Source organism: Conger conger, chromosome 4 (assembly GCF_963514075.1).
Source record: "Conger conger chromosome 4, fConCon1.1, whole genome shotgun sequence".
Classification (NCBI taxonomy): Eukaryota; Metazoa; Chordata; class Actinopteri; order Anguilliformes; family Congridae; genus Conger; species Conger conger.
This window is the reverse complement of record NC_083763.1, coordinates 46,251,618-46,264,313: the sequence shown is the minus strand read 5'-3', so window position 1 is coordinate 46,264,313 and position 12,696 is coordinate 46,251,618. Positions and strand designations below refer to the sequence as shown.

At 40.7% G+C, this 12,696-nt stretch overlaps 1 protein-coding gene across 2 annotated transcripts in view; it reads left to right on the top strand.

The window, feature by feature from the left end:
- Nucleotides 1-12,696, top strand: part of amph (amphiphysin) — a 109,518-nt gene that overhangs the window by 11,190 nt on the left and 85,632 nt on the right. For both annotated transcript variants that reach the window (XM_061240746.1, XM_061240745.1), the window contains exon 2: nucleotides 11,983-12,063. In XM_061240746.1, coding sequence (XP_061096730.1) covers nucleotides 11,983-12,063 — 81 coding nt within the window. The remainder of the gene's footprint in view (nucleotides 1-11,982; nucleotides 12,064-12,696) is intronic.

Here is a 12,696-nt window from a genome sequence, read left to right as displayed (position 1 = left end):
ACGAAAAGCATATGCTAACTCACCAACCACCCCTAAATTGACTTACAGTGGGGCAAAAAAGTATTTAGTCAGCCACCAATTGTGCAAGTTCTCCCACTTAAAAAGATGAGAGGCCTGTCATTTTCATTACAGGTATACCTCAACTATGAGAGACAAAATGAGAAGAAAAAAAATCCAGAAAATCACATTGTCTGATTTTTAAAGAATTTATTTGCAAATTATGGTGGAAAATAAGTATTTGGTCAATAACAAAAGTTAATCTCAATACTTTGTTATATACCCTTTGTTGGCAATGACAGAGGTCAAACGTTTTCTGTAAGTCTTCACAAGGTTTTCACACACTGTTGCTGGTATTTTGGCCCATTCCTCCATGCAGATCTCCTCTAGAGCAGTGATGTTTTGGGGCTGTCGCTGGGCAACACGGACTTTCAACTCCCTCCAAAGATTTTCTATGGGGTTGAGATCTGGAGACTGGCTAGGCCACTCCAGGACCTTGAAATGCTTCTTACGAAGCCACTCCTTCCTTGCCCAGGTGGTGTGTTTGGGATCATTGTCATGCTGAAAGACCCAGCCACGTTTCATCTTCAATGCCCTTGCTGATGGAAGGAGGTTTTCACTCAAAATCTCACGATACATGGCCCCATTCATTCTTTCCTTTACACGGATCAGTCGTCCTGGTCCCTTTGCAGAAAAACAGCCCCAAAGCATGATGTTTCCACCCCCATGCTTCACAGTAGGTATGGTGTTCTTTGGATGCAACTCAGCATTCTTTCTCCTCCAAACACGACAAGTTGAGTTTTTACCAAAAAGTTCTATTTTGGTTTCATCTGACCATATGACATTCTCCCAATCCTCTTCTGGATCATCCAAATGCTCTCTAGCAAACTTCAGACGGGCCTGGACACGTCTGGCACTGCAGGATTTGAGTCCCTGGCGGCGTAGTGTGTTACTGATGGTAGCCTTTGTTACTTTGGTCCCAGCTCTCTGCAGGTCATTCACTAGGTCCCCCCGTGTGGTTCTGGGATTTTTGCTCACCGTTCTTGTGATCATTTTGACCCCACGGGGTGAGATCTTGCGTGGAGCCCCAGATCGAGGGAGATTATCAGTGGTCTTGTATGTCTTCCATTTTCTAATAATTGCTCCCACAGTTGATTTCTTCACACCAAGCTGCTTACCTATTGCAGATTCAGGCTTCCCAGCCTGGTGCAGGTCTACAATTTTGTGTCTGGTGTCCTTTGACAGCTCTTTGGTCTTGGCCATAGTGGAGTTTGGAGTGTGACTGTTTGAGGTTGTGGACAGGTGTCTTTTATACTGATAACGAGTTCAAACAGGTGCCATTAATACAGGTAATGAGTGGAGGACAGAGGAGCCTCTTCAAGAAGAAGTTACAGGTCTGTGAGAGCCAGAAATCTTGCGTGTTTTTTAGGTGACCAAATACTTATTTTACCGAGGAATTTACCAATTAATTCATTAAAAATCCTACAATGTGATTTCCTGGATTCTTTCCCCCCATTCTGTCTCTCATAGTTGAAGTGTACCTATGATGAAAATGACAGGCCTCTCTCATATTTTTAAGTGGGAGAACTTGCACAATTGGTGGCTGACTAAATACTTTTTTGCCCCACTGTATACACAGTCCTCCATTATTTTACATAATCTTAAATAAAGTAGTCGTAGTACTTGGTTGCAAATTCTTTGTATTCTATAACTGCCTGAAGCATGCGACACATAGACACCACCAGATGCTGGATATCTTCCCTGGTGATGCTCTGCCAGCCCTGTACTGCAACCCTCTTCAGTTCCTGTTTGTTTAGGGAGATTGTTGACTTCAGTCTTGTTTGTGAACAAGTGAAACACATGTTGAATTGGAGTCAGATGGGTGATTGATTTTCCAGTGAAGACCATTCTGCTTTTTGGCCCTGAAAAACTTTAGCAGTGTGTTTGTGGTCATTGCCATGCAGTCTGCATATTGTATTGCTTCATTTCAAATCCAATGTGCTGGAGCACAGGGCCAAAACAACAAAAATTGTGTCACTGTCCAAATATCACGGGCTGCACTCATTCAATCATATTAGCAGTGTGCTTGTTCCAGCCTGAGAAAACAGCAAACCCCATAACGTTAAGTTAAATTTTCATGCTGCTTCAGCCTACTGACACAAGCTCAGCATCTGCGTATCTGGCCAGATGTGACACTGGGGCTTGTTCTGCCTGGTTGAATCTCAGTTGCCTATATTGTCAGGACTGCTTTCAGTGACAACATGAGCGTGAGAGAAGAGGGGGAAGGAGAGAGGGAGGGAATAGCCGGGAGGAGAGAGAAGAGCGAGAGAGGTAGACAGAGGGAAAGAGAGAGACTTTATATAGGGTATTTTATACTCTGCCTGGAGGAACCCAGACTTCCTTATCAATCATACATGAGCTCTGGTTTTAACCAGCCAGCATCAGTTACTGGCTTCATCCCCCAAAGCTGTCATTAGAGCCATCCCCACTGCCACACTAAATCAGGCAGATTGAGCCCAAGTAATTGACAGGGTGGTTTTCAGAATAGCCCACAAAATGGACTCCCCCCTTTTTGAACCCTTAATTAAGCTTGCTCGCGCACCATTCAAATGATTCTGTTCAAACCACAGAGTGCTGGAATCCCACAGGTACTGAAGAAGAGACATCATTTAAATGTATGACTACTTTATGTGCAACAGGTGAACTTAAGTAAAGGATTCCTGTGTCAATAGCTTCACACCTTGTAACTCTTACTCCACAGTATGTCAATCATTTGTAGTTTAATGAACCCTTGGTAGAGATACTGAATTTACTCTCCTAGTGTATTCTATACAGTTGTTTTTGTCCAGTTATATAACTTCATAGCTCTGACTACATCAAAGCACAGGCAATACCAGGGCTTTCTAAGATATCTCTCAGCAATCATAGCCAGGAAAAGAGATCATTGAAGGCCATTGAAGCAGGTGGCATCCACAAATCAGTGCCATATTCAACTGGTCGTTTTGAAAACAATTTTACATTTCAGTTTCTTTTACGGTGCTAGAGGTGGACTGAGGTCAAGGGACCAATGTAACTGAAGGAAATACATCATATGCAGTCACGTCCAGAATTATTGGCACCCTTGGAAAATATACGCAATACCCTTCACAATTATTGACGTAAGCTTTGATTGAAACAATGAATATGACATTAAAATTTCAGGGTATGTACATCCATATTGGGTGATCCATGTAGGAATTGCATCTCTTTTTATATGTAGTCCCCCCATTTTAGGAGAACAAATTGTGGTGGGGGGGAATGTCATATTCAGGAGATATCTTTGTGCTTTGAATGCTGTACCATGTCATCTGTAACTGCAGATTGCCTCTCAGCCCAGGCTTATGAGCTCATTGCAGTTTGAGGTCATGTACTGTATTTGGCTGGTCAGATATCTGACGTCTTGATGTCGGTATCAACCTCTTCTTCTATTGTTCTGCTGTCATCGAAAGCTGAGAGGCAATCCGCTTCCTGGCAAGACGGCCTAGAAAAAAGGCTTCCATCATCTTGGCCATTATAAGCAGTGAAGCTATTGATGAGTCGCCCAGTTCCCCAGTGTGCTGCAGCTGGTCAGTGTACTTTGAATGATGTCAGCCTTGGACAAATCTCCTTATCATTTTTCTATCCATTATTGATTTCAGTATAAAAATGCTCAGAGTACTGTAGCCAGCACAATATTACTATTTTTGTAGAAAGAACTTCGACCATCATTACGACCATATTTTGCATGGAGATTATTATCCGTCATGCAAATGCAGTGTTCGGAAAACATGATGAGCAATGAGATTTTCCAGTAGAAATGCATCGAGAAATAAAGGCCACTTCCGTCCTGGGTTTTACAGTGTACAGGCTAGTATAAAGCAGCCCCAGCCAGAAAGCTAGAAATGCTGTGAATGTAGATGTGTGTCAATTTTTGGAGGGCATATAAATCCATTCACCACAGTAACATAATTTTCATAGGATTAGGGGGAGGAACTTTTTTTTTTCTTTATTCATTTTTGTTTATTATTCATTGAATAAACCCCCTGTGATATACTCATGACAAAAACATTTCACTTCTCACTTTATTAGGTATTCATTAGACTTCTTTTTTAGACTTAAGTCTTCTGCTGCTGAAGCCAATCCACCTTGAGGTTTGACACATTTTGTGTTGAGAGATGCTCTTCTGCATAACACTGTTGTAATGCATTTGCCTTCCTGTGAGCTTTGACCAGTCTGGCCCTTCTCCTCTGACCTTTGTCATTAACAACGCTTTTCTGCCTGCAGAACTGCTGCTCACTGGATGTTTTTTGTTTTTTGCACCATTCTCTGCAAACTCTGGAGACTGTTGTGCGGGGAAATCCCAGGAGATCAGCAGTTTCTGAGATCCAAGTCATTCCACGGTCAAAGTCACTTAGATCACATTTCTTCCCCATTCTGACATTTGGTCTGAAAAACAGCTGAACCTCTTGATCACGTCTGTGTGCTTTTATGCATTTAGCTGCTGCCACATGATTGGCTGATTAAATATTTGAATTAAGAAGCTGTTTTACAGGTCTATAGGTGTATAGGCTAACTGTATCTTTCTTATAAATACACACCTAGTACAAGCTAATAAAGAAGCTTAAACAAGATAGAAACTATAATATGCTGGATTATTGCTGTCATATGGAAAGGAACAACTTTCTGTACTTTAGTTTTTCTTTGCTCTTGGGGTAAGACATAACAGTTTTATCCAGTGTAGTAATACAGATTTGTGGTTTATGAGAACAACTTCAACTACTCTCATACGTCAAGCAGAGCCAGACATCCCACTGCGACACATTTTCCATCAACAGGAGGTCCTCCTTGACAGACACATTCTTTCTATAATATCACAGTGCTTTGGCCATGGTGTAAATCCAGTCAGATGAATTTCTAACCTTCAGATGGGAAAACTAATTCCAGGCAACTGATATGAGAAATGCCAGCGGCGTTTGCCTCGTCCACTAACAAGCCGAGGGAGATATCCTTCCGTGTCCGGGCTGTCCTATGCCTCATGACCTGGATTAATGTGCCTCCTCCACAGTTAGCAGATGGACCAGCAGAATTCTCTGATGGATGCTTTGTCTGGGTTACGGCTGGTTACAGTATGTATCGGTCTGTTGCTTTTGTGTTTTCAGAAAACGTGTGAATGAAAGGTAAAATGGAGTATATTTTGGTCATTTAAGGGGTCAAGTCAGGCAATTTGCTCATGTTTACTACTCCTGAAGTACTTTTCATTTACCCTGAACTTTCAATTTTGAAGGAATTATTCAAACAGTGAACACTTTATACAAGTCAAAAATTGTGTTGTGTCTGACAGCATGAACCAATCACAACCCAGAAATAAACTGAAAGCCCCATCTTCCAAACCACTTCAGGTGGTGGTCTGAGACGTATTCGAGATAGGGTATTTTATGCGTATTCGGATTCTTACAAGTGTAAATGCACCCATCACTCCAAGAGACATATGACAACCGAAACTCCAAAAGTATAACGTCATGCAACTTAGCCGTCCTCCAAACATGAAGCATGCCATACAAACTACCATATTTGCTCTGCCTGTCTGACTGCTCTCACTCTCAGTAGTAATTTTCCAGCAGTAATTTTGTAGCTTCTTAAATAGTATCCTGCCAGGTTTTACAAAGTGCTTAATATAGTAACAATACAATTGTCCGTCAGGAACATAACAAATAATTCTTATAATGAATAATGATAATTTCACACAGGGTAATTTCACACACGGTTGTAGAACAAGTCTAAAGATTGCATTTAGAGTATTCATTAACTGCAGTGCTTCAGGGTGCCTGTAATCTATAATACATCATCTACCATACAGCATTTTCTGTCTGTAGAGGAGAGTGTGTGTTCGAGATCTGGACTTAGACTTTTAACGATTAGAACAAGCAAGAAAAGGACTCTGTGACAGCTGGCTGCATGGTGCAGAATTGTTTTCCAGGGAGCTTTGCATGACCCAATTCACATCAGCAGTGGACAAAACAAGGCTCGATTTCCCTCTGTGTCTGCCCCACAAACATACACACAGGCTTACAGGATTGTACAGATGCACACATGGACAAACACATGTGCGCGCAGCACACACACACACACACGCACACACATGCGCAACTCATGCACACCCACACGTGCAACAAACACATACACACACAATCACATACGCATGCACGCACACGCACGCACATACTCACACATGCATGTTTGTGTAATTTGTTAAATTATTACTTTGTTATTTGATTCACAGAATGGCACGCATTAAATATAAATATAACCCCATTTTCAGGAGATTATACAGTCTAGAGGTGCCAAATTCATATTTCTCTAATATACATATTATTTGCATGTCTTAAATGTAATACATTTTGTGTGTGACGTAGCCAGTATTAATCATTTGGTCTATTCTAGCTGTTAAAAATGGCACCATTTACATTGCTAATTATTTACAGTGAACTAAATGGTGAGAAATTGGTTAATGTCGCTTCAAGAAAGCATACACAGTTTACAGTTTTGCCAACGAGCATTCTTTGATATTGGGTTTAAGTTTTCCGAAGTCTTCACAAATGCACTCTATGTCGACCAAACTGTGAATATTTCTCTCATTGCATTGAAAGGACACAGTTTTCAAAAATCTTAAATTAATTTCATAGTCAGGCCACCAGAAAAGCAATAGATGTCTAGAGCTAAGTTTGCTAATGTTTGCACACACAACTTTATTAGGTAGAGCAGTACACCAGCTTATTAATGCAAATATTTAATCAGCCAATCTGGCAGCAACTAAATGCATAAAAGCATGCAGACCTGGTCAAGAGCTTCAGCTGTTTTTCAGACCAAATGTCAGAATGTGGAAGAAATGTGATCCATATGACTTTAACATGGAATGATTGTTGGTGCCAGACAAGGTAGTTTGAGTATCTCAGAAACTGTTGATCTCCTGGGATTCTCATGCACATCAGACTCTTTTTGGGTTTGCAGAGAATGGTGCAAAAAACTAAAAATATCCAGTGAGCAGCAGTTCTGGGGGCAGAAACATGTTTCATAATAGTTATAGAAACAAAACGCTGAAGTTGATGCAGATTGTGCTTGATTGTGAATTGGTTATTGAATAGAACAATCACACCTCATTCAACATGTTTTCCGTTAGTAGTTCACCCTTTTTTAATCACAATTGCTGTGCTCAAGTTACACAAACTTGCAAGAGAAGGGAGAATGCATGCATGATCGTAGTTTGTAGTTCTGCACGTTCTTGAAGAGATAACTCCACTGCATTATTCAGAAACAATCTGAAAGGTTATATGTGTGTATGTACTCTACGTATGAAAAAATGAATAAAATTATGATCACAAAAACAATCTGAAGAATGTGATCCAATGAATAATGACCAAATCAGAGTGAAACAAATTGGCTTGGAATTGGCTTTGACATGATGGGACTGAGACTGTTAAGCTTTTTTTGAGGGCTTTTGCAGTGGCCGTTTCAACATGTTGCTACAGCCTCCCCGCTAATTACTGAATTCAGTCAATCCAACTCCAGATCGTGTAAAGGGCCATACAACCACATGATTCTCCTTCTTCTGATAAAGTCCCGGCTTTAGTTTACAATGCTTCTTTCAATTTGCTGTATTTATTCCTTGTTGAAACAATACATTACGATTGCAATCTCCTCCTGAGTATAAAACAGGTTTTGGCACCTTCAGTGCCACTAATGTGTCCCATGGGTTGTTCTCATTGACCATTGCTGTTCAGAGTGTGTTCGGCAGTTTTATGTTGTTATACATCTCAGCGTTATGGCTCTCTGAGGAGGGAGTAGCCTGAACAATGAGGCTCGTTTTTCAACATTTGCTTCAGTGGCCAAGGTGTATTTTTGAAGAGTGTGTAGTGCCAGCTGTTATTTTTCACTGTGACCCCGGTGTTTATAGTTTACTGAGATCCATCTGCACTGTGATTGTCTTGTCTGATGAGAGAGTCAACTGAATGGACAGGATGGCAGGATGTGTTCTTCTCAGGCATATTGTGAATATGTGACACCTATCAAGAGTATCAAGAATGCTTCTACAGTATTGTTTAGAAGCGCAGTGGGTTGTTCTTGTTAAATGAAGGGGGCGGGGGGGGCAGAAAAATGTGTATTATTTACAGACCATGAGGAGGACACAGGTGAGACATTTAACCCAGGTAATCTGACACTATGGGCCATATTTTCCAGAATCAACTCTGCATGGCGCATTGGCGCAGTCACCTAGCGAGGTGCGTGGCTTTTTCCCAAAGTCAAGCGAGGGGCACACCCACTACACCACGCACCATGCTGTTGGTTAAGGATCCTTAAATATAAATTGTGCAGTCATACAATTATCTTGGCGTCCACCTGGACGATAAATTAAACTGGAGAAAGATTTATTCAAGAAGGCACATTCAAGATTATTCTTCTTTGATAGTAGGAGGAAACTACTTGTCTTCTATCAGGGGATCTTAGCTAGTGTCCTTTTTTACACTGATCAAAAAGGCTGAGTCTGTGATTGGCATGATCCCAGATTCACTCGAGGTCACTCTTGAAAAGAGAATAAGGGCCAAGCTGCAGACGGTCTTGTTTTATGAAGGCCACCCATTATGGAGTTTTTAAGTTAATTTTTTGAGTGATTGGTGATACCTCACTGTTCTACTGAGCATGTCAGAGGCTCTTCGTTCCAGCAGCCATCAAATGTTTGTGATTTTTAAGTGATTCACGGAAGCTTCCAGCTGTTAGTCATGACTCATGAGAGATAAGAATTTTTACAGTGTTGTTGTGTTGGGAATGTAATGTTTGTATTTTGTGTGTGTGGTGGCAAATGAGTTTCCCCTGTGGGGGATGAATAAAGTTATCTATCTATCAATCTAATATGCGAAATCAACAGCATGCCAGCTCGCAACTTGGCAGACGCCGGCTGGAAAAGGCTCTTAACACACAGTGATTGTATATGGTGGGGATGATATCCTCCTAAGAAATAATACTTCTGCCTCGGATGACACAAAAACATGTCTCAGTGAAACATTCTGAAAAATGTGTGTTATTTCCATTGAATGTCCCTTTCAGTATAGGCGTCAGCATGGTAGAATTAATTGTTGGGTCTTAGGAGGTTAATACACCCAGGTACCCTCTGACTGCTGGGTTTAGATCTGCCTCAGAAGAATACAGAACCAGACTGGATTTAATCAAATTCTTATCACAATTTTTGGATAGTTCAGCCATCACCAAAAATACTGTTTGTGGGCGGGGGATGAAATAGGGTAGATGAAATGCCCAAAACATGACATATGTAATATCATGCTTTATATGATAGTGCTAATAAAATATGTATTTCTGCAGATTAAATAATTGTCACATGACAAAGTGTTATTGGAATCCAGGCTACTGAATAAATATGGGTGGATTGATGGAGTGACAGATTGAAAGTGGTGCTGTTCTAAAGTTAGACTGAGCATGACCTGGAGCTGTGTTCTGTTGTTAGTTTGATCAGTCTGTGAAAAACTCAGGTGTCTGCATCTTGCTCCATTGCAACAGTCAGTTCCAACCTCTCAAAAGAGCTATTTAACAAAGCTGTGTGGCTGTAATTTATTTTATGAGAAACACGCATAAAAACTTAAAAGGCCAATTTTTAAATGTCAGACACTGTCCATCTTTTATTCCAGAGAACACCTTTTATTGGAGTTATTTTTTATTCATGACTGCTGAAATGCATCTTTTTAGCCCGGGGCAGGCTTGCACGTGTGTAGTTGTAATAGTCGTGTCATTATTATTGGAGTGTAAGAAGTAGAATGCCTGTTGCTTATATAATTGTGTGCTGCTTGCAATGACCAGATAAAGGTATCTAATTCCCTTGAGTGTGCTACACCATTGAAGAAATGTGTACTTTTGTACACTTTATTATGTTTAATTGTAAATTCATAAGCGATTTCAGTTTTTGATTTTTAATAAATTTGAAAAAATGTCTAAACATGTTTTTACTTCATTATGGGTTATTCGCTGTAGGTTGATTGGCAAAAATGGCAATTTTATCCATTTAAATTAAATCTAGCCACTGTATAACCATCCTCTACTAAATTTCGTGTTCTTATCAGTTGGAGGTAGCCTTCTTTTATGACTGGGACCCAGAAAGTTGGTGGTTTAAGCCCCGGTGTAGCCATGATAAGACACACACAGTTGTTGGGTCCTTGGGCAAGGCGCTTAACCCTACATTGCTCCAGGAGGGATCATCAGCTGTTACTATGTTATGATATGAAAACATTGTCACAGCATAGTGAAACCCACCATACTACAGTACCACATGCAATCACGCCTCAGCAAGGTAGGCTTTAAACACCAATGCAGAAAGAGGAAAATAAGCAAAAGTGAGGCACAACTGTGATTGCTAAGAAATCAGTTGACAGATCAGTGACTGGTACCCTTCTTGTCCTCTGACTTGCTATAGTGAGTTGTGGGGATCAGTTTAAGGTCACATGCGGATGAAGCAATACTACCTGTGAATTACATAAAATGTTTTATTCTTAATACAGTTTTATTATTTAGTATCTGGTATAGAACAAAAAACTGAAAGAAATACAAATAAACGCACATTCTAGCTTCTTTTATGGACTGTATTGTTTAGCCTTTGTAGAGTGCCAGGCACTATTTGAATGTGTTTAAATGTGTAAAGCAAACCATTTCCCAAAGCCACAGAGTTTTCACAGTGGACCTATTGCCAGACTGTATAGTCTCTGTTTAATCTGATCTCTTTCAGCCCTATGGCTGCACACTGAAATTATCATGAGATTGCAGTGTGAAAAAGTCTATTTGCACACTGGGATCCAGAGAACAGAGCTTGTTTCCCACACAGATTTCAGTGAGGAAAGAGGGAAGGAAAGACAGAGAAGCAAGTGTCTTCTTTGAGGGCATTACATTGTATATGTTAAGCAGCAGTTGACAGCACTCATGTCTCTCGATTTGTCAGAAGGCCTTGTTAGGAAGGTACAGTATTGACTGATAAAGGCCACGTTTATCATCAGCTGGTCTAGCTGGGTATGAGCTGGTCAACCAGCTAGTGCTGGTAGCTTGTCTGAACTGGTGGCTGGTAAACCAGCTACGAGCTGTTTCAAAGCATAGCTTGAGCTGGTCAAACCATGTCAAGCTAGGAGCTGGTCTGAACTGGTGAACCAGCTAAACCATGTCAAGCTGAGAGCTGGTCTGAACTGGTCAACCAGCTACAAGCTACTTCAAAACCAAAAAACTTGAGCTGTTTTTTTTTTTCAGCAGGGTGCTCTCCATCTGCTATTTAAATCATTGTTTCCACTCACTTTCCAAGCTCCAAATTAACTTTTCATTAAAAAGCATTGACTGGATAGGAAAAAAGGCTGGAAAAAAGCGCACTTGTGTTTATGCCATAGAGAGTCATTGTTATGGGTGGCAGGAGGCCTCTTTATCACACTCTGAATGACTACTACAGAGGTAACAAGCAAATGTCATCAGGATTCCCTATTCAATTCCCACTCGTTCAAGTGTTGGGACACCGCTGTCGGCATTGTTAACACCAGCATAACCTTTGCCTGTTATATGGACCACTGTGGTACACAGAACTTTTTAATCATTAGACAAATGATTCTTCCTTAGAGATGTACAAGGTGGATTCTATATTACACCGCTTGCACTTCTGGCAGGCCATATCGGGAATTAAAAGACACTGACAGTGACATCGGAGTTCATTACTCATGAGGAATTTGAATAAATGCGCAGAGTATATACTGTATGCTGTACACACAGTTTTTTTCAGATGGGCAGGACCAGAGATGAAGGTTTAAAGTGGGGTTAAGCTGGTTAATACTGCCTGCTGTGAGAATACATCCTGGCTTTTTTCAAGGCTTGACAGCGGTCGATAAGAGAAAGCAATTTTTACACACAAGTAACTTCTATCATTCTTTCATCTCCCAGGTGCTGCAAAAGTTGGGGAAGGCTGATGAGACAAAAGATGAACAGTTTGAAGGATTTGTCCAGAACTTCAAGAAACAGGAGGTAAGATGGTGACTGGATGCAGAGCAAATGGTTTTGGTTTCCACATATGTGGGGAGTGCGTAGCCCCCCACTGATTATATAATAGAGCAAGGACACTCAAATCGGGCCCCACATTGTCACTAGTCCTGTTGGTTGTCTCTTCTGCCTGATAATCCATAGTCTAGCAATGTCACTGATTTGGCCAGAGATTACACTCACCTAGTATGTTAAATTTTAAATCAGTCCTGCATTAGAGGGGAGGGCTATATTTGACTATCCCAGCAGTAGATATTTGAAGGTGTTGAAATGTATCGATGGAAAAAACCTATAACTGTCACTGGCAGTGGTGTAGGTTATGTGTAATGGTGTCGGTTGTAAGTATGAAATTTGTCTCTTGGATACCAAAGAATTTTAAATTGGTGTGCACAGGGTTGTACTGCTGAGAGCTTGATCATAGCTTGGTTCAGAACGCACAGTTGGTTGGATGTAACCAATGTTAATCTCCCAAAGGAAGCTTGATTGATTATACATTATATAACAATGAACATTTACGGAGTATTGTGCTCTGTTGCCTTTTTTTATGTGCCTCGCACAAACCTGAACATAAATAAATTCTTCTAGTATTTTTCCACAGCCTGTATTTCAATGTAATTG